The following is a 22974-nucleotide window of genomic DNA, read 5'->3' as shown; positions in this document are numbered from 1 at the left end:
CGAGTGTTTTGTTATTTCCGGATTTTCGAAGATGAAGAGTCCGAAAATGGGCGGCTAGGAATAAAGATGAGATCGAAAAAAAATGGAAATCACTAACAGAAGTTACTACCCATCACAGCTGAGGTGATAGAATATTGTAAGTTACGAAAATATTTACTCGTGTACCTGAGAAAGCTTTAGAAATTCATATAACTGGTGTATATGAATAATAATAAATATTACTGGAGTTTTTCCCAACACCATATTATTATTTTCAACACCTTGACACATGTTTCGATCACCAAGTGATCATCTTCAAGAGGAAGATTGAACTAACAGCTAATTTATCAACTAGAAACACCTGAAGAGAGTAAACAAAAAATAAAATCAGGGAAACATTAAGCTTAGGAAACCATAAGCTCACATGGTAGAGTAACTTTCAAGTTACGTTAGGTTGACTAGAGTGTCAAAGTTTCTCAACATGGTTCTTGAAATAAATGAATTTTTCCTGTGAAAATTGTTTCTGAAAAATGTATATCTAAGTTATACTTCACTTCTCATTCCTTTTTTGAATTTTAAGAGGAATTTCATCAAGGTGATCCCTTTCTAACTGCGGCCGATTTCGAAGTATTGCAATTTTTTTGGAAAATCATTGTCTGAGCAACCCCATTTCACTCTTATGCCACACCTGGTTGGAATATTCAGAGCCTCTCTAGCTCTGAGGTATATTCCCAGTAAGTGGAGAGAAGTAAGAGTAGTATTTATACCCAAACCAGGTAGGATGGACTACACCCTACCAAAAGCATTCCGACCAATTAGTCTCACATCGTTTTTCTTAAAAACCATGGTGAGACTATGTGAGCGGTATATAAGAGATGAAGTACTTGTTAACAACCCACTTCATCCAAATCAGCATGCATATACCCCGGGAAGGTCTACTGATTCGGCCCTTCACCATGTGGTTGGCAGAATCGAGAGATCATTGGATAACAAAGAATCCACCCTAGGTATATTCATAGATATTGAGGGAGCGTTTGATAAAACAACCTTTCCAACAATTACCCAGCAACTACACTCCAGGAATGTACCCCTGGTAGTAGGAGAATGGATACTCCAGATGCTCTCTAGCAGAGCAATAAGTATTAATGTAGAAGACATCACAGTAAAAGGACTGGTCATGAGGGGATGTCCACAGGGAGGGGTCTTATCACCCCTTCTCTGGAACATAGTTCTGGATACCCTAATTAATCACCTTAACAAAAATGGATTCTACACAATTGCATACGCAGATGACATAGTTATCTTGCAGACCGGCAAATTTGTAAACACACTGTGCGATAGAGCGCAGGATGGGCTCAAATTGATAGAAACATGGTGTAAGGAACACTCACTGTCGATCAATCCCAAGAAGACTGAGATGGTCCTTTTCACCAGGAAAAGAAGTTTAACGAGCTTAAAACCTCCCGAAATCTTCAAAAGCCAACTAAACTTCTCTGAAGAGGTGAAATACCTTGTTATTATCCTCGACAAGAAGCTAACATGGAACTCTCATCTACAGAGTAGAGCAAAAAGAGCATACGTGGCTTATGAGCAATGTCGGAGGACAGTGGGACGCGCATGGGGTCTTTCACCCCGTGTAGTCGCCTGGATCTACACTGCAATTATAAGACCTATGTTAACGTATGGAGCCATTGCATGGGGACCTAAAGTTCTACAAGCAACGGCCATCCAAAAATTATACCAAATACAGCGACTGGCTTGTTTAAACATCACAGGAGCCATGAGAACAACACCAACCGCGGCAATGGAATTAATCACGGGTCTGACCCCTCTGGACCTGTACGTTAAGGAGGTTGCGTTAATGGCCATGGTACGATTGCACACGGCTGGTGTAAACCTAGAAGTAGGAATGAGTCGATTGAGGTTGGGCCTATGGCAGAAAGCGCTTACTGCGCAACCTCTGCTGCAGGCAACAAGTGATGCAATTGAACCCAGGTTTGTGTTTAATAAACCCTACAAAATACAAATCAATCAGAACACAGAGTCAGATGTTACAAATGCAATACGGATTTATACAGATGGCTCAAAAACCAAAGAAGGCTCAGGATGTGGAGTGTACTCCAGATCACTAAGCCTAAGGATTAAGTGGGGAATGGGAAGAAATACCAGCGTGGTCCAAACAGAACTGGCTGGTATCTCAATCGCCACAAAAGAAATAACCAAGAAAAGAATTTCTGGCAAAAACATTACAATCTGCACTGATAGCAGACAAGCACTATTAGCCTTGAACAGACACCGTGTTACTTCAGGGCTAGCACTAGAGTGCCACGAAGATTTAGCCAAAGCCTCGATAGATAATAACATTATCCTGAGGTGGGTTAAAGGGCACAACAGGAGTAAAGGTAATCGCATTGCCGACTCTTTAGCTAAGGAAGCGGCTGGACTAAGAATTTTAGGACCAAGTGGCACCCACGGCCTGATGACTTCGACAATTGCGGAACTAGTCAAAAGTTACACCCATGCTCAATCTCTAAAGAGATGGGATGAAATCAAAGGATGTAATCTTGCCAGGATCACCTTAGGCGACCCTGGGAAGCTGGCGCCGAAGAAATATCTGGCGATGACCAGGAAAAATCTACGCCTTACAGTAGGATTTCTGACTGGCCACTGTCAGCTAAGGAAACACCTACATAATATGGGGCTAGTGGACACACCTCTATGCAGGATGTGTGAACAGGAAGATGAGACTGTCAGGCATGTCCTGTGCGAGTGCCCGGAGTTATCGTCAATAAGAGAGTGTGTGTTCGGCGAGTCTTGGCCTACACCTGCCGATATAAAGGAGATGTCTCCCAGCGACCTGTCCACCTTCCTGGAAAGGACAGGATGGACGACGACCTAGGAGGACAACTCCTCGGGAGGATGTACAATGGGTCACATGTGGCCTAAGTGCGTGGGCTTACACTCACCCTCCCTACTCTACAGATACAGAACCCCATTTCACACGAAATAAAAAAAATATTTTCTGGGATGAAGGTCTCCTAATTTACTTTCGAATGAAGTACATTGTTCCTATACCTAAACTTGAAAGTTTTCGAATAAATAACGTTTTCTAGTTGTTTTTAATTTTTAATATTTCGATAAAGTCAAGCCATTGTTTATTCTGCATTGTCGAGTCGTGGTCATTTTTCTGCCAGTAGTGTTCCGATCCAATGTAATTTCTTATGGCTCCTTGAAATGAAAAAATATGTCGCATTTATTTGCACAACCCATTTCATAGATTCGAATCATGCCTATTAAAATTCAAATTTTGTTATTTTCAGTTTAAATTCAATTTTCTTCCATATAACCTTCGATGTATGAACAAATATGTTTCAACACTTTGAAACAATTCTTAGTTCGACTACTACATCAATCTCCCTTAATGTTTCATTTTGAGTTTGATTGCGAACCATTCGATTGGATCTCTTGTCTGTCATTTATTCCACGTCATACACCTTTGTTTATAATGAAAGTTTATTCTATCCAAGAAAGAGTCAATATGGTTTAATCCAAGATTTGCTCAACGTTTTCGAAAGATTGTTATAGAGATTGCTTGAATCTTGTTCCTTTGATTACCCGTAACAAAAAAGAAGATACAAAGTAACTGGAAATGAAGACATTGAGGTCATAGTTTTGGGGTCTGTGGCAGAGAATCCAAACATAAGATTCAGACGAATTTTCAAACGAACTGAAATAATTTAACTCCAAAATATGGCTCATAAAGGTTGTCACAGTAAAAAATATTTGACAAATATTTTGCCGTCAGTTGTCAAATAAATAATATTTACGAATTCGCAAATTTCAGTTTAATTCATAAGCATAAACTCATTCTTCTACTACAAACATTCCTATAAATAGTACAAATATAAATAGTGGCACTTATGATGTTCAAAATACATTCACTCTGACGTGGCAGGTGTGGTATTACAGTGTTTCTGTAAAAAAAATTAAACTCATTTAATTTCAAATAAGTTCATTAAAAATATAGGTAGTTCATTTATTTATGTTTTCATCTTTGTATACACAAGGTATTTGTAGATCAACACATTTGAAAGCACAGATTAAACTACAAGGAATAAAAATGTCATCAAACACAAACAATGAATCAAGAAAGTGATAAAATAAGTCATTTCAATATTGACCAAGCCATACTGAAAAGATATTTTATATATTCAATAAACACTCTATTAGTCTATTGTGAGATTTTCACTAAACAGTTTTACAGGAACGCAACACGTGTTTCACTATTCAGTGCTTCTTCAAGCGTATCTATGCATATAGACACGCCTGAAGAAACTATTGTAAAGCGAAACACGTTGCGTTTTTGTAAAACTGTTGAGCAAGTATGTCACAAAGTGTTTCTTGAAAATATTATGGATTTTCATCAAGTATCGGCTGATTTCATCTAAGAGATTTTATGACGAACAACTACAGAAGGCTAAGTTATTGATAGATAGTCACATGTGAAAGCAACAAAAGTTGTGAAAGGTATAAATGAAACCTCTGACATAGAATTAATATAACTGAACATACTATTGAATTAATGAGCACGCATGAAGAAGGAGTGAATATAACTAAAAAAGGACTTTATGACAGAATCAGAAGTCCTTCAAGTTGTCTATCAACAGCTGCTTAACAAAAAAATAGATTTCAAAATTTATTATCATTTAGAAGCTCAATCAACTAACTTTTTTTTAAATACAGATCACTGGAACTTGAAAATAACACTAAATTTCTAAGAGTGTTCATTGACCAGAATTTAAAATTTGTGGATCATGTTTAACAACAGCTGTTATGCGGTTGAAGTGGTTTATAAAGAATTGGGGTTCAGCACTGCAAAGATGACGTACTATGCACTCATAGATTCTCACTTACACCATGGACTACCATTTTGGGGAGCATGCAGTCCAACTTTATTCAAAAGTCTACTAATTTTACAGAAAAGAGCAATAAGGTATATAGAAAACCTTGAACCAAGAGACTCCTGTAGAATCTTCTTCAAAACTCATAATATTCTAACGGTAACTGCATTATTTATACTGGAATCTGTGTGTTTAATAAATAAGCCGATATAAAATTTTGCTGCATCCTCTTACTACTAAAACAGCAGACACACTCTGAAACTCACTGTGTCAACTAAAAACATCACCAGAGACTCCATATTTTACAACGATGGAAAAATGTACAATCATTTGTTATGGACATAAGATCTGCCAATTTCATTTGGTATGTATTGCATCATATGCAATACATACCATATGTCTTATTATAATAAGGCATATTATTATTATTATTATTAATGTTGACAACATCGGATATATATGATGGAATTGGCCGATACTTGTTGAACGTATTGAAAAAACACTTCATTGTGAGATTTTCACTAAACAGTTTTACAAAAACGCAACATGTGTTTCGCCATACAATGGCTTCTTCGGGCGGAGTAAAGACACGTATTCAAAAAACACTTTACTGCAAGATTTTCACAAAACGATTTTACCAAAAACACAACTCGTGTTTTGCCATACAATGGCTTCTTTGGGCGGAATAAAGACACGCCCGAAGTAGTCATTGTATGGCAAAACACGTGTTGCGTTTTTGTAAAATCGTTTTGTGAAAATCTCTCTTTTGTGAAAAGTGTTTTTGAATACGTTACTATCGGATATATCATGAGATCGAAATTTACCCAGATATGAAATGAAGTTCAAAGGATAGTGCGTTCATGAAAAACAGAAAAAGTTGATGTGTTTAGAAAACGGGTAATTGAAGGCTTACAAAAAACCTAGAGGGACGGTTAAGTTACCTCAAAGTAAAATGCCATGTCAGGTGGCTATGCACAGTCGTAACTGTGTTTGTGCCAACATTCTTCATTAGTCTGCTGACCAGGAAGATTCAACAAGCCAGCTTCTTTGTAAGTATGACGATATATATATATAATGGAATCAATCACTAATCTGACATAATACATGACTATGCTACTTGATGAAAATTAATAAAACTATCCATGATAATAATTGTACAATTTTCACACATTTTATTGGAAACGCGTATCACTACACGGTAGCTTCATCAGTTGAAATGGTACAACAAACTACTCAACAATGTCTTTTATTTAACAGTATATGTAAAAGTTATTAACTTAAATATATACATGATTAAGTAATTCTGGCAAAACAGGAAGATTATGGAAAATCAATCACAACACATACTTCTAAGAAAACAGGTTATTTATAAATATATTGAATTATTGTCATTTTATGCCAAAACCTAATTAGATTTCTAGCAAGAGAGGAACCCTAGAGTTCCACGATACCCCCGTAGGGATTCCACAAAAAATTAGAAACAAATTCAAAACACCTATCACTGTTCGACCGTTTTGACGCGGCGTATCACGATTCACGAGGCGCAGCCGAACGGGCCGCCGCGCCGCTCGAGACAAAGCTACCGCTGCCTTGTCGAAAGGCGGCGTTCGGCTACTCCAAAGAATCCGATGCAAGCATTTGGGTGAACGTACCGGACAATTTTACTATGCCGCCACCGCCGATATCTACTTGTGAGCGCGCAATACTTTTTTGATAAAAGCCGCTTCTGAGATTAGACGCTATAGTTGTGAACAGGCGACTTTCGGATCTAACTTCAAAACATTAAGTCGAGATTGTTTACAGCGCATTTTTTGTATACCTATTTTCATTTAGGCTTTTTATTTATCAAAGGCGCCGATTCGAGTATTTTTGAAAATGTTCTAGATCGAGGCTACGACTATGAAAGCGACATTTATTCTTTGGACTAACTCTTTGACGCAGTGATTATCGGGCGTTATTTTGACCAACCCCTCTGACGTGTAATATTATTAATGAAGAGGAGTGGAATGTTGGCCTAAAGTCGTTAAACGCGATGCAACAATATTTTCTAACGAAGCAGAATGTTCAAAAAAGCAGTACTCGCAGAGTATACAGCAATTACCGATCTAGACGATGATGCAACGACGTCAAGTTCCACGGTTTTAAAGACGAAAAAAAGGAAGTATGATGAATCATATATCAGTTTCTTATTTGTTGATTCCAACGGCTCAGCTCTCTGCATTCTGTGTAGTGAACTGCTTCCTAATGTTCCATGGCCCCTGCTGAGTTGCACCGACATTTAGAAACTGTTAACCCCGACTCTTAAGACAAGAATAAATAATTTTTTGGTATGATTTTTTGTAAAAACGAACAGTTATTGAAAATTCAAAAAACTATGATCCATGTAACCCAAATTAACAATGAAAAGGCCACGGAGGCATCATATTTAGTTAGCTATGGGACTGCACAAGCAAGTGAAGTTCACACTATCTCTGATAATTTAATAAAACCATGTGTGTTGGACATAACAAAATGTATGCTCGATGAAAAAACTGCAAAGCATCTTTCTACCGAGCCGCTATCGAACGTAACTGTGTCACGAAGAATTCATGATCTGGCAAGCTACGTCATACAACTATATATTTACCTACACGTCTACAAAAAATACGATTCGTTTTGAAAATGGATGAGTCGACTGATATCGCTGGTCTGGCTATCTTGCTGGTTACCGTGAGATATCCATATGAAAGTTCTTTCGAAGATGACATGCGTATGTGTTCACCGCTGTTCATAAACACTACCGGAGAAGAAATTTTTAATGATATTTTTTAAGAAAATAATGTCAGATGGATCGATTGCATTTTGCCATTTGTGCAGATGGGGCCAAGGCGATGACGAGTAAAACAACAGGAGTAGTGTCACGTATAAAACATAAAGCGCCTTGTTGTAATTCCATTCATTGTATCCTGCATAAACAAGCACTTCTGATGAAGCAAATATGCCGTTGAATTTAAAATTAGTTATGGATGAAGCGGTAAAAATAATAAATTTTATCAAATCACGACGACTACAATCCCGATTGTTCTCATTATTGTGTGAAGATTATGGCAGCAAACATAAAACACACTGCTGCTCCATACATAAGTGCGATGGCTATCTGGGGATAGAACTTCAACAAGGCTATTTGAACTTAGAGCTAAGTTACAAATGTTTTTTCCAGGTACGTATTTTAATTTGAAAAACCGTTTGTTTGATACAACTTGGATGTTCCGACTGTCTTTTATGGCGGATATCTTTGAAAAAGTGAACGAATTAAATTTATCATTGCAAGGTAAACAAACAACAGTGTTTCAGGCTTGTAACAAAATAACTGCATTCAAAAGAAAATTAGACTTTTGGAATATTTGCGTTGGTAGGAGCGAAATAGAAAGCGATAACGACTAAGAAATGTTTCAAGATGATGTATTTGAAGAATTTGTCCAATACCTCACTTCGATGTGCGTACTTTTGAGAAGTATTTTTCTAAAGAACAGAATTTTGTATTCTGCTCTGGAACAGAATTCATAGATTCATAATCCCTGATTACCCAACTTACAAAAGCCCGGAAGTATGTCAAACGAGATATATGAATCTTTTTTAGAACTGTCATCAGATACAAGTATGGAGTCACTGTTCGAAACGAATCTTTGCTGCATAGTCCATGATTAATATCCAATGCTTACCAAAATGGCTCTGAATATTCTTCGACAACCATCTTCAGTTCAGACAGGTTGAAGTTTAACTCCCTTACCCTTTCGGCTGATTAAATCTGAATATTTTTCTCTCGTTCCCAACAATATAGTGCGAAACAGGATTCTCAACCTCTGCAGCCACGAAAGCAAAATACCGCAATGTACTAGACACCGAACCTGATATGAGACCTCAACTTTCTTCTATTAAACCTAATATCAACCAATTGATGAGAAATAAAAAAAACAGTTTCATACCTTCCATTAGATAGATTTTTTCTTTTTTAATATCTTCTAGTATTATATACTTAATATGTAAGAAGGTAATAAGTAATATATTACATTGTACTTTTAATACTTAAATGAATAATACACTTTAAAAAAGTATTGTTTTATTGTGAGGCTCCGTCAAAAATTTTAGAACCGCTGTACCAGTCCAACTGATGAAACAACCGTGTTGCAAAACACGTCTCAAATATAACTACAGTATGAAAATTGTATAACCATTATCATGGATAATAATAGTAATACCTAACAGTCAGGGCCGTAGCGAAAAGAAAAACCAGGGGGGAGGGAATCCGAATATTCCCAACCCCACCAGCAAAATTTCTCAACTTTTGAAATAATGAAAACCGCGTAACCAGATTCTGTTGTTTGAGAAATTGCTAACTCGAAAACGACGGAAGCGATACACAACATGGACAAACTAAACACGGACGGAAATACATAACACATAACAGGCCAGAGTCCAACGTTATTTCTGATGAAAACCAATCGTGCGCTTCTTCGATATCGAGCCTTTTAATGCGCATGCGTCAGTTTTTCTACCCTCTTCACAATACTGGTTTTCCCCTCGCGAAAAGTTGGGAATTTTGTGAAATTGTCACTTCAAAATTTGTGAACTGTTAAGGACTGTTCTCTTACTTGGGAGAAATTAAAATTTTTGAAGTCTTCAAACAACTCAGAATTTCAAAGTATGGGATCTCAAAGTTATGCATGTTGGGAAATCCAAACCTTCTCCTGGTTTCTTTCCCTTTTCTTATAACATCTCCCTTTCTTTTCTCTCATTTTCATTTTTTAAATCCTCATTCATTTTTTTACTATTATTTTTTTCTATCTTCACGGCCCAAAATTTCCCAACTTTTTCCCAAGTCGAAAAAGCAGGAGGGGAGGCTCCCCCCAATCCCCCACATGGCGACGGCCCTGCTAACAGTAACTACAATAGTTACTGGTTCAACATGTATTCACATAATACATAACACTGAACACAATGTATTGGATGATAGGCAGCGTAGGTATTAAACCACAAGCCCAGGGAAATTCTTAGGGGGTGATTTTATACACCACGAGTCATATATAATCTTGAAGTGCTGGTCGAAAAACAAATTTTAGGCACTATGTCGTCAATTTTCCGCGGTACAGGTGAGTGCACATGTGAGATGAAATGTTGTCAAAAGGGGGTACTTTTTGATTACATCATAGATGACGGCTCTATTCTCGTTAAAGAGGCAATGAAAAAAGAATACTTTAAAACCAGTGCCGTCAAAAAATATCGGTACCGGAAGTCAGAAATTTTTTTTGGAAATCGGCGATTTTACCCCCCCTCCCCAGTTAATCGAATACTTGACGGCGTTGATTCAGTTAACTTTGCCTTTACTTAAAAAACTATAATATATCTATGCCGTCAGAAAAGGGGGGTACATAGGGTCATAAATCGCGAATCAAAACCCGATTTTTACCCTTTGTGGGGATGGTTATTCAGAATTTGACGGCACCGATTTGAGTTGTAGGTTGTAGGTGTTGTAAACATTGTGCCGTCAAAAAATGATAGTTCATGCAAAAAAAATACTAAAATTTTAGAGCAAAAAATCAATTTTTTTCTGATAAGGTCATTTATTTCAGGACGGCATATGGTTTTTTTTTAATTGAAACTAATTATTATGGTTTTATAATTATGGCATCAATAATTCACGGTACCCTATTAAAATACAGAATAAAAATAAAAATAATTCGACATTTCAGTATTGAACCATGAAGGCAGGCCAGTGAATAAAAAATTGGTTTACAATTAGTAGATGTACTGATACGTGATCGTTCTGATGGAGTATAATTTAAGATTTATGAAAAACTTATATACTGCGAAATATTCGAATCTTTGATAAAAATTTTCAGTAGACGATGAGTACGACCTTCGAAAATTCGAATATTCGAAACTACTCATAACAAAGCGTTTTTCTCACTGTGTGCAGCCTGTCTCCTCAAGTCCGAACTCGTGCACGCCAAAAGCACCGTCCCCACTATCAGCGTGACGCACATGGCCAGGTTAGCCCAAAGACCGCTCCACTGGTAGAAAATGAATGAGTAAATACTGGTGAAAATGATGCCAAAGACGTTAGCAGCCGCGTTGAGCAGACCTGCAGAAGTGCCTTCGGGTTCTGGGTAGGTCAGCTCGGCTGCCAGTTCGAAACCGACGGGGAGCAGTCCTGTCATGAAAAATCTGAAATGAAATGAAAATTAAATAGTTCAGCATAGGCTGAACTCACGTTATCACGTTTTCAAAGGCCCAACTAATTGATAAAAATACCCATGACTATATGAAGCGATAGAAATTAAAAAACATTTTCAACAGAAAATGAGAGGAAATGAACATCAACAAAATCTAGGTTGGGTTAGGTCAGGTCCAAGGTGAGTCAGTCTATTCGATCTCCACCGCAACCCGCAAGGGTTTAATCTGGCTCACACCTATTCACACTCGACCAAATAAATCCAGCTTCTTAACGAAGCCGATTAGTTTGTATGGTGTGTGGTCTTTCATGGCAGATGGAAAGAGTACGGCTCTGCCGAACTCTATAAACCTGATTCGGTCCCCAGCGGGGCAGGCACTGTGCCTGCCAGCGGGGCAGGCACAGGCTGTATGAGACAGCAGGCTCTGCTGTCGCGAGGTATTTGTCGCGAGATTTCGACCTTGATACACGCGACAACCTTTCCATATGAAGGTTGTTGCACGTCAGCTACACCTGACGATGCCTCAAATTCAACCGTACAGGGCTTTTTCGCCTCTGATTTTGGTGAATCATCACTTGAGCGCAAACGTTTGTTAACCTGCTCATGGGAGGTTTGTTCCTAGACCTGAGACAGATTCTGCGTACGCCGCTCAAGAACTTGGTGCAAGGCGGTTTCATGAGGTACGCCAGTCTTGAGGAGACGACTCAGTCGTTTCCTGGCTGCACCACCAAACCTTTTTTTTACGTTCAGCTATTGGATCAGGAGTTGGGAAGCTCTCGCTCCTGATCTAAATTTATAGGGAGGTCAGTTGGAGTCGTAAGCTCGACATCCACCTCCTCTGTAGACTTGCTCCTGATCTGAATTTGCAGGGAGGTCAGTTAGAGTCGTGAGCTCAACATCCATCTCCAGCTCAACATCCATCTCCTCTGTAGACTTAGCGTCCATAAAAGTCCCAGGAGTAGCTAGGGAAAGAAGGTCAATCACGGCAGAGCCCCGCATCACCGTGAAAAGGCGATGCTACGACGAGAGGGCGCCCGGTATCTGGAAGGTTCCGTAGAGACAGCTGATTAGCTCAGTGTCATTCATCCTCTCGGCATGGATACACACACTTTAGGATTAAGCCATTGTTGGGATGCCATTCAGTTAGGGAATAAGAGAACCACAAGTGATTCTGTCATTCCCATATCCAGCGGGGCTACGTGGAAGCAGCCATCCGATGGCCGATTTGCTCAACCACCACATCCCAAGCCAATACACTCGCCAAAAACAGCATGCACAGTGGTTCAGGCAGTGAAAGATGAACAAAGACAGTCATTTCGCCCAAATGTAGTAGACAAAAATCTAGCTACCGGCGATAAATCACACTCTTAGAATGAGGCTGGGCAGTTTGAACTTTTGAAACGAAGCCAAGACCTCCACCAATGGAAATTCAATCATCGAATGTATTATTTGCTGTGAGGACACTTCGTCCGTTGTCTCATCGCCTTTGATGAAACGCCACGCAGAGAATATCTTCGACACAGTTATATCCAGACGTGAAAGTTTGCACTCTTTGATTAACACAACAATTAAGTCTGTTCATGAATCAATTTCTTACGTTATGACGTATTCCTGAGGCAACTGTGTTACAATTTCTATTCTATGTATGAACTCTGGAATGCCCTGCGGTTTGTAACGAGTGCGTGCGAATCCTCGTTAAAAATCTAAGGGTCTCATAGAAGGTGATCTTGCAGGCTATTCCACTGGTTTTATATTTGTCATTCAGTCAGTTCAGAAGTCCATTTCAACATTATGGCAATTACCTTAGAATCAATAATTTTTTTTCGTTACGGACTCCCAAGCCCGTGGATCCTTATATTCCAGTGGCAACTGCAGAGAGTATTCGGGCTTATAAAATTGTCGGTCAGAAAACTGAAAAAATATCGAATACTTACCCCAATAAACAGGAAATTACGTAGACAACAGGAATAGGGCTTGATAGGGTAAACGTATAGGTGGCCATGCCTACCAACGAAAACGCATATACAACCAAAATCGTTTCTCTGCGAAAAAAAGTAATTTATTGAAAAATCCAGACTATAACGATTATCACCTACTTGAATTTACGGTATTTGTCTAAAACGACACCACAGCAGACTGACCCCAGCATTCCTGCCAAAATAATGGCTAACCCTATACGTCCAGCGTCTTCGTTGGCACCCTGTGAAATTTCTTTATACAGTAGGGGTTGAAATTGTTCCAATATGTCCAATAAAAGTACATATTTGTAAATGATTCAAATTTATTTTTATTTATTCAATTTAAAGGTATGAAAGTATTTTTTTGCTAAAACAAAGATGAAATCCTTTACAAATCAAACAAAAGTATAAGGAAGTATAAGTATAAGTATAAGGAAAAATCTACCAGTTTTGAAAACTTACCGGATAGTAATATAGGATGATCTGATTCAGAAGTGTCGAAATTGCATAAAAAACTCCTGTGATGATACCATACGCAATCAGAAGCAATACATAAGATCTATTCTGAATTAAATTTTTCAAAGAAACTGAAAAATCGACGGTATCCCCAGAAGCGATTTGCTGAGCTGCAGCATGAGAGGGGGGAGTGGGCGGGGCGTTTTCGAAAACTGAAAACATGAAAATCATTCAAAAATGCAATACACAAAAATTTGTGCAGTAACTCACACAATAAAATGAGGACCAGAATTATTGTCGCCACAACAGCACTGGATATATGTAACACATAAAACTGCGTCGAAGTTTCCTCTATTGTACTATCGGCTCTGACAATGATTGGGGGTACTAGAAACCCTATAGCGATTCCGAGCTGAAAAAAATCATTCACTTCAAGATCTGGGAAATAAAATAAGATGATCGAAGGTAATCCTACTCACTGCGCCAAAAAAGTTGCTTCAGGGTCGAATATCAAGTATATATTATATGTGGAGAGCATTTATGGCGCAGTTGGTAGGATTGTGATCAGAAATCATTGTATCTTACCTGATTACCGAATACTCTAATGCTACACGCTGAAGACACTTGCGTGGGACCGAACCAAACGGCCGCCACCCGTGCAGGAACAGACAGAATGAAAATTTGAGAGAAGGCTATCATGGTTTGACCGACGAACGCCAGCCAGAAGCGGTCCGGACTGACAGATCCCACTTTGACCCATGCTCCTGCGCATGTGCCTACTATGCCTATTATCACAGCTTTTCGTAAACCCTGTAGAAAAATTGAACGGTCGGAAGTGTTTGGAAACACTTTTCCAGGACTGAAGTATAGTGTCTCGAAAAGCAATTCGCTAGCCAAGCATTATCTTCTGACGATGATTGATTGAAATTAAAAAATATTTAATTTTCATTTCTAGTTAATAATTTCTTAATTTTTTGTCTCGTGTTAATTGTTTATTTTTTGATTTTTTCGTTGTTGCTTGTATTTTATTTCATTGTAATTTCAGTTTTTTTGTTTATTATAGCTGTTTTTTCAGCTAATCGTTTTTAATTTTTTACAGATTCTTTCAGGTGTTTCAAATCAATTTATATCATATTAGACAATAAAAGTCCGAACTAATGAAATGCAAGTTATATATGAATTGATTCAAAACATCCATGTTGAAAATATTAAATATTTTTTTAGTGCGAAATTTCTTGGTTTCATTCTAGATGAAAATTTATCATCGATACAACATATTGAAAAAATAAATAGCAAAATAACTTCTATAATTAGAATTTTATTCAAAGATGTTTTGTACCAGTGAAATTCTTCAAATTGATTTATTTTTCATTAGTTTATACAAAAATTCAATATCAAATATTAGTATGGGGAATGACAACAAATTTTCTACTGAAACGAAGTAATAAACTTCAAAATGAAACTATAAATTGTATATCAATTTAAAGTACAAAGAATCAGAAATGAGCTTGTATAAACAACAAAACAATTAGATTTGTCATTTTTACATGAATTCAAATTATGTTGCTTCATTCATTTAGTCAAAAATAATCTCAAATATTGAAATCTGACTTTTAAAATTGATAGTGATGAACATAACCAATCATGACAAGATATTCAGGTAATCTGAAAACGAATACTGGCCAAATTCGATTTATTATAGAGGATCAAGTTTTACAATGAGTTATCAAATGTTAAAAAAATTAATGAACAAAAAATCCACATTGTCCCAGGTAAACAGAATTCAGGTACTGAAATAAGTTGATACCTTGATTAGGTTAGGTTAGATTGGGTGAGGTTAATTCAGGTTACGTTAGGTTAGGTGAGGTTAGTTCAGGTTAGGTTAGGTCAGTTCAGGTTATGTTAGGTCAGATTAGGTTAGTTCAGGTAAGGTTAGGTTAGAATAGATTAGGTTAGTTTAGGTTGGGTTAGGTTAGAGTAGATTAGGTTAAGTTAGGTTAGGTTACCTACAGTGGTGTTTAGAAGAACAGAAGAACAGATTGAGAGGAGGATATCCAACAGTCTGGAAGAGTATATAAATGGAAATTGTTCCGTTGGTGAATACTTCGAAGAAATATCGGAAATTCCTGCCTCTTACATGAGCAGAGTCGTTTGCGATAGGTAAATAATCAATATCGTAATAATACTTCTTTAATTTAAAACGATAATGACAACCTGCAAAACTTCATAGAAATATCATCTCTTGTTGCTAACATTCCATGTATAGAGTGACCCATTTGATATGTGACCTTCAAATGTATTCATAAAAAATACATTAACGCGTCTGCAAAAATAAATTGATGACTCACTGATAAAAGTCGTGACAGCTTTTTCTAGAAGCGTTTACTGGTTGACGTTGAATTCTAATTATTTCTATGTCGGCTGGCTTTTCTTCTGTAAACTAGTGGTCTACTATTGATAGCATACTGTTATCATTTCAACGAAAAACTTTTTGTTTAAGTGAATTCTATGTTCAAATAAGTCGTTTCTTCCCATAATTAAAGTTATTCCATAAGGAAACAAGGCTCATTATATCATAAGCTAATATATACATGATCAAAAAATGGGGATTTTTATCTGGGAGGGACATCTCTCAGTCTGTACTTCTCAAATTTTGATACAAGTTTATGATGATTGACACAGTCAAAATCACCACTCAAGTCACAGATCACAAAATCTACAGTTTTGATGTGAAAACTGTTTTATGTAGATTCAAAAATGAGGTAGGACTATTCATGAATGCATATTCAAATATTTTTTAGTCTTCATGAGACTTTCACTATACATTAATTTTTCATTAGAGTTCATTTGTGTGAGGACAAAGATCACTTTTTCATTTTCACGGCAGGTTAATCTGATATGTACAAAGGAATGCCAATTGCACCAGATTTATCATTGTTTCAATAATAAGATAGTAATTGATTTTTTCTAAATTGCGTAGCGACAAACAACTACTTTCCTATCTAATATGATGAGGTAGATAGATAGATATTCATTCATTTCTACAGAGTATATGTTAATCTTTTAAAAAATTAAAAGAAATACTTTGTCCGAGAAATACGTCAGTGAACAAAATTACAAAAGATTAATAAGATACAAAATTTGAATACAACACTCGTACAAATGTATGTTGGACATATTTCAATGCCCATCGTGGTATTAGCCAGGGAAGTGGTTGTTTTCCGGTAGACATTTACCAGATCTCCCTGCGTAGGTACATTGGGAGAGGTGAATTTTTCAATACATATATATCTCTCCTCAATATAGTTATCAGACTTATTTTGATTTCAATCGAAATGAAATGAACGAAAAGAATAAGTAAGTACAATTAGATTGATCAACTGTGGCAACATTGAGTAGAAAGAAGTGGAACATTTCATTTAAAAAATATATTTGGCACATCCAAGGCAACTGTGATACTATATTTTCGTATCTCAGTGTTCGGATTGTGCAAAATAAAATCTGGGAAGGATTCGCTAACACCATGAGGATTATGGTCCGATGAATGGAGTTTGATAGTAGCCTTCCCACAATATACGTCTTTTGAGTGATTCTTATCAGACTGTAACATTTATTGACGTGTTATCTTATAACTTTGACTTGTGTAAACTGTGTAAAATCATAGCACTTTAAGAATAGATTAAAATTCTTATCAGGTTGAAGAATAGATTAAAATTCTTATCAGGTTGAAGACCACATTAACTGATCACCTTTCAATTTCTCTACAGTTTCTTTTATGTAATTGAGAAGAAGCAGCATTATCGTTTGAAGACTGGACTTCTATTCGCCAATTTACTGAGGTCAGAAAAGATTCAGCTGAATGATTACATCAACGGGCTGAAAGAGGTTCTGCCTCAAGCCGACGATCTTAAAATTGACATTCCCAAGATTTGGGACTGTTTAGCCGAGTTGTTAGGTGAGTATTCGAATCGGGAATGGGTTTTGTGTTTCTGTGCTCTTGGCTGATGTATTAACTGATTATTCTTATAATTCCAGTGGATGTGATTTGCGAAGAAGTACTCCCTCTACGAGAGCTCCATTCGTGTTGTCACGTTCTCATCGAACAGAAACAGGCTGACAAGTTGTTGGCTCCGCTGTTTAAATTAATGGTTAGCAGAAAAGGTCCAATGTTCTTGAGTAGCATATGGAAACAGTCGAATCTGCGAGTGGAGGATTTCGTTAGTGATAATGTTACTGCTGGTTTCATCCAAGACAATGTGAGTATTCTGTCTTTTCTAATGAAGTTTGAGTAAAAAATCGTTATCTTGAATATACCTGTTTGATCGAGTATTTTTTTTTTTGCAGCAATTAGAATTTTTAGTTGGCGGCAAAATAAAAATGTCGTTTGAAGAAATGCAAGAGGCGTTATGCAAAGTTATATCGACTAGCAGCGAAATTGACTCGATTAGCAATTGGATATCTGTAAGTACTCAAAATTTATTGCGAAATGGAATCACTTACCATTTTCGTTCTGTTTTAGAGCAACATAGAAGGTCAACTCAAGGAAAACACGTTCATCAGAGCACTCGCTACAGCGATAACTATTGTGTCACTAGACAACAAGTCTAAATTATCGTTGTCCAAGCTTACTGCGTTTCAGAAATTGATTACCTTATACGTTGACAACGACAGTAACAAGGAGATGCAGTACCTGTATGCCATACAGACTTTAATTAACAAAATGGAGCATCCTCAGGGTAAGTAAACATAACTTCGTTAATTTTTTGCTAATGGAAATAATGGGTTTGTTTCATGCTATGGAAAATGATACTGGTTTGCTTATAGACTGATCGAGTTAGGGGTTTATTATACTTATCAAGCCTAATCGATCCCAAAATCTCTTTATATTTTCAGAAAAAAGAACAATTCGAAAAGTAAGAATTTAAATTGGCCGTGTGTCTGTTGACCATTAAAAATGATCGTGTCTAGAGCGGAGTTGCCAAGTGTATTGGTTATTGATATCCAATCACAGATCTGATGATCCAATTTGACAAACGCCATTTTTGTTATTATTGTTTTGAACTCGATGTGAATACAACTGTTACAATTATCTAATTGAACGTTTTTTTTTTGTAAAAGGTAGGTCTCGGCGGGTGCCTATTTTGCTGCATATTCTGTATCATTAAGTTTACATTCAGAAAAATATTTTTTCAGGTTATTTTTGAATTGATATGTTCTGGAGTAATTCTACATATCACTGTACATATTTCTTCTTCTCTTTTCAGTCACCATACTGCTCCTTGGCCGAGTTAAAATAAAAATTAAATCAAAACTTTCCATCCTTCGATAAAAGACACAGTCTGAAATGAATGTCATATAAATAAAAGGGACCTACTAAATATACCACTTATCGTTTTCATTATTCATTTCGGTACCAAAGTATTGCAAATTTTTCAAGTAAAATTCATCGATCATTTCAAAAACGACTCTAACAAAACTAGGCTCAGCATTTATTTTGAAATTATTTTAACAAAGATTCAAAGTTTGTAGAAACCATTGACATTAGAAAGAGCACATTGTCGCATACACTACAGAGAGCGCTGGCTGACTGGATGACAATATGGCTAATATACCAGTAACGTTGAATTTCTTATTTTTGATGGGTGGCATGAATGCATCATTGATTTATTTTATTAGGGTTCATAAGCATTCGAAAACTATTAGAAAATACAGCTCGTTTAATTCTATTTAGAATCGTATTTAGATATAACTTGTAATATATCAGTTATCAAGGCAAATATTATTGTCCATTTTTATGCTTAATTCGTGGATTCGAGCGACCTTATTATTGTATATTTATTTGTTTACTGGCTTTATTCTTAAAATGAATGAATAATTACATAAAATTTTGATTGATCGTCCATTTTCTCAGGAAAATGGAGTACCCATATCACAATTTATTGGTTTATTCGGCATTGAAAATGTATGTCATATCGGATCCATTCTGCTTGTTTTTGCAACATTGAGTTTCAACTTTTTATTTGCTGACAGCTCGCATAGGAACAATTTGTTTTTTCATTGAGTTTAGTTTGTGTATGTTTTAAAAGTGTTTTAGAGATATATTTGAATATTAATATGATACATTCTTGTTGCTGATTTTAATTGTGCGGAAAGGCACAAGAAAACAGAAAGCGCATTGGTTTATTCCATATAATGAGTTTAGGTTCCCAAAGGATAAAATGATGAGAAAAAAAATGGGTGAAAGTATTGAAAAGAAAAAACTACAATCCTTCTACTCTTTCAAGACTTTATAGAAATCATTTAAAAAGTGACTATAAATGAAATGGGAACGAAAATATTGAATTTGATGACACAGTTTTTTATTTCATCTTCAAGTATTCTCCACAGAAAGTATTATCTGGAGTTGATCTTGTTACTGATAGTATGAAACAAAATTAATTAAATTTTATCATATGATTAATGGTATTATTACCTCAGAAGCTTTTGTTGGATCAGTTCGAATACAATCAATTCTGTCTATACTAGACCTCATTCAACCTTCCTCTCAAGTTTTGGAAGATTCAACAGATTACCCAAGCAAGCTTATACACTTGAATTTAGTAGTTATATTAGAAAGAGGCGCGTATGTAGGAATCGTTTTTTTTATAATAAATTGAAGTTGTACAGATTGAGGATTGTAGAATAAATTGAATATTTGAAACGATTCTTTAATCCAGTTTGCTATATTTTTTTATTTTTATAACTGTATATTATTAAATAATGCATAAAATCATAGTTTAGGTAAATATTTTGTGATCTATAGACTTTGTGTACTGATTTTAGATATAGAACTTATTTCCGAATATGATTTTTCGTGTACATTTTATTCCACGTGGAGAATTTTTCATTAATTGAAACGTTAACGGGTTCATATACACTTCCATAATTAAATTGATAATTATAGGCTCCGTAAATTTTACGGCAATGTTGATTATTTCTATTGTTCGTATTGGTCAATCGAAAAAGAAGCGGTAATAGGGGCGTGACGTCACCACCCTACCACATTCGATTTTTAATAATTAATTACGGGAAAACTACGGTACTTGGAGAGATGAAACAAAGTGCACTGTTTTTCAATTTAAAATTTCTATCTAAGTGAACTATGAACCAAAAATCATGAAACAAGCTCATTTTCTATCCAGCATGAAGGAGCAAAACATAGGGATCTCTTGAAAAAGAAATGCAGGGAATTGTAATAACCAATCAATTTTCTTTATCTAGGTCTTCTACTCCAAATTTGCAATTGCCTGTATGATATGGGAGTGATTTCCGAAGAAAGTTTCCTCGCATGGGAAAAAGATGAAGACCCGGCTGAACAGGCGGGTAAAGGTAAGCATTTATGAATAATACAATTTTTGGTAATCTGGCACGTCCAAGGCAACTGCGGCTCACGATTTTCGTGTCGCAGTGTTCGGATTGTGCAAAATTGAATTTGGGAAGGATTCGCTAACACCACAAGGATTCTGGTCCGATGAATGGGGTTTGATAGTAACCTTCCTACAATGTTTTTTTCAGATGCCTTTGAAAAATGTTTTTGTATGCAACCGATTCAATGAATGCCAATACATTTTTTGTCACAATTCTCGTGGCTCAAGTACTGCCATTCTTCCTGTAGACATCATATTCTAGGTCCTGGTTACTTCTGTTCACTGAAATATTCGAAAATGTTATCTCATTGTTTTCAATATCACATGTGAATTTAATATTTTGGGGTTCTGTTGTTGAGAGAGTTGAAACAACTTTCACAGGGAAATTTCCCGCAAATTTCTACCCGAAATTATTGATGTGCATCTGAATATACATAGAGAACAGTTTTGAAGTTGGGAATTAGTTTTCATCTCCTGAAGTCCTGATTGATGAAACGCGCGTCGAGAAGAGTATTGAATCTCTGATAATCAGAGAATGTGCTTGTTTTCAATTTATTCTATGGCATAGGTTCCAGTTTCATCTCTGATTACTTTTTTATGCAATCTTTGAAATTGTTTTCTATGCAATATAGAGAAAGGCTTTAACATGTCAATAGTATTTGTATTTTCAACTGAAAACTAATAGAACTGTTCATTGTATATCAGAAGTGATTGTCAATTGTTTTGAATATTACTTATCAAATTTATGGAAATACCGCCAAATTTAAATGGTATTTTTATTATCAATTCGAATGTCTATAAATTTTAAATATAGAATTATTTTGAAGTATATTTGACAAATGGCAATTATCAATTGTCAAAGTTTAGAAGTCCCTGTTGGAAGACTCTTTAATAGTTATATACGTTTTATTTCCAATATGTATTTGTTTTTGTTGCTTATTTGTATACTGAGTATTTAAGTTTTGAGGTACCGATTGCTCAACAAAATTCTCTTTTGTCCCCAGGAGTTGCTCTAAAACAGCTGACGTCGTTCTTCACACAACTGAAGGAAAACGACGAAGACGAGGAAGATGAAGGTTCTGCATCGGGAAATTAACAAATGCCCCCTTCGGTGCCAGTGCTAGTGCCGTCTACATAGACATGAAATAAATTTTATAAATAATTATGAAACACGTCGTGTTTTAACTGAAAGACAGAAAAACAAAAGTAGCTAAAAAATTTATACAATTGTTTATATATACATATTATACATATTTAATTATATATAAAATAAAACGGTTGTGTGGTTCAAAGAGGAGGGTAAGAGGAAGCGAGTGCGGGACGATAATAACGCCCGCCTCCGCCGCTACGACCGCCTTCTCGTCGTGCTCCCCCACCCCCACGCGTGAAAACAAATGGACAAAAAAAATTTAGTTGTTAAGGACTCAGTGAGACGGAATTTAGGAGTGAATCGGAGAGTAAAACGGTGGGCTCAGCCGGTTACGGAACATTTTTATATACCATTATTCTGTCTTTATTATTTATATATATTATATATTTTATATTCTTTAATACCCTTTTATTGTTCATAGTGACGTTGTTATTTTAGTGGCGCTGGCCTCTGTGATCTGCTGAGCCCTCTTGCCGCCGTTGCAGCAGCAGCAGCCGCCTCGAGGTGTCTTTTCGAAAGGAAACAACAACAACGTTGTTATAAATATTGATTTGTTACGCACGCCTTTGATAATTTTTCTTATTGTTAAGTTGTATACATAGGTATAACAATGTGTCGAGATTGTTCTGTATAATAAAATATGCAGCTGCACGATTCAGTTTTGGATATGCGTCCGCTACTGCGACGTTGTTGCGTTCTCTTTATCAACCACGATATTTTATTCGGAAACGATCTGAAACTGCTTTGGGCTACTGTTGCTAGTCAGAAGTTGATTTATTCGATGCTTGAAATGATATTGTATATATTTTTTTGGTATAAACATATACAGTATTTTTTTCTCCTCCTTTCTGACTGATGATGATAATGTACATAGAATACTTTCCCTTCTAAAATAAATATTCTTCGAACGTA

At 36.3% G+C, this 22974-nt stretch overlaps 2 protein-coding genes across 2 annotated transcripts; one reads left to right on the top strand and one right to left on the bottom strand.

Moving 5' to 3' along the window:
* Positions 1-10804: 10804 nt before the first annotated feature.
* Positions 10805-14205, bottom strand: LOC141482243 (choline/ethanolamine transporter flvcr2b-like). Its single transcript, XM_074175249.1, has 5 exons — positions 14092-14205; positions 13777-13918; positions 13513-13718; positions 13189-13292; positions 10805-11084 (listed from the first exon to the last, which is right to left on the bottom strand). Exons 1-5 carry the CDS (start codon positions 14203-14205, stop codon positions 10805-10807), a joined length of 846 nt encoding a protein of 281 aa, XP_074031350.1.
* Positions 14206-15515: 1310 nt separating this feature from the next.
* LOC141482184 (eukaryotic translation initiation factor 4 gamma 3-like) lies at positions 15516-22974 on the top strand. The gene is made up of 7 exons (XM_074175098.1): positions 15516-15666; positions 17274-17461; positions 17542-17762; positions 17851-17967; positions 18026-18242; positions 20767-20874; positions 21917-22974. The coding sequence occupies exons 1-7, from the start codon at positions 15644-15646 to the stop codon at positions 22006-22008; spliced, it is 966 nt and encodes a 321-aa protein (XP_074031199.1). The 5' UTR covers positions 15516-15643; the 3' UTR covers positions 22009-22974.

This window comes from Leptinotarsa decemlineata, unplaced genomic scaffold, assembly GCF_025532065.1.
Source record: "Leptinotarsa decemlineata unplaced genomic scaffold, Ldec_3_MD MMD2_tig00000882_RagTag_RagTag, whole genome shotgun sequence".
Taxonomy (NCBI): Eukaryota; Metazoa; Arthropoda; class Insecta; order Coleoptera; family Chrysomelidae; genus Leptinotarsa; species Leptinotarsa decemlineata.
Note: the sequence above shows the minus strand (reverse complement) of the source record. Positions and strands in the feature narration are given on the sequence as shown.

Bases quoted from the DNA above. Each gene is read 5' to 3' on its own strand.
- LOC141482243 (XM_074175249.1), bottom strand. From the start codon at position 14,205: ATGATAGCCTTCTCTCAAATTTTCATTCTGTCTGTTCCTGCACGGGTG. The intron at 13,719-13,776 runs GTGAGTTACTGC...TCATGTTTTCAG, and splicing joins TCTGGTCCTCATTTTATTGT to TTTTCGAAAACGCCCCGCCC. The intron at 13,293-13,512 runs GTAAGTTTTCAA...GAAATTTCACAG, and splicing joins TCATCCTATATTACTATCCG to GGTGCCAACGAAGACGCTGG.
- LOC141482184 (XM_074175098.1), top strand. From the start codon at position 15,644: ATGAGCAGAGTCGTTTGCGATAG. The intron at 15,667-17,273 runs GTAAATAATCAA...ATTTCTCTACAG, and splicing joins AGCAGAGTCGTTTGCGATAG to TTTCTTTTATGTAATTGAGA. The intron at 17,763-17,850 runs GTGAGTATTCTG...TTTTTTTTGCAG, and splicing joins CTGGTTTCATCCAAGACAAT to CAATTAGAATTTTTAGTTGG.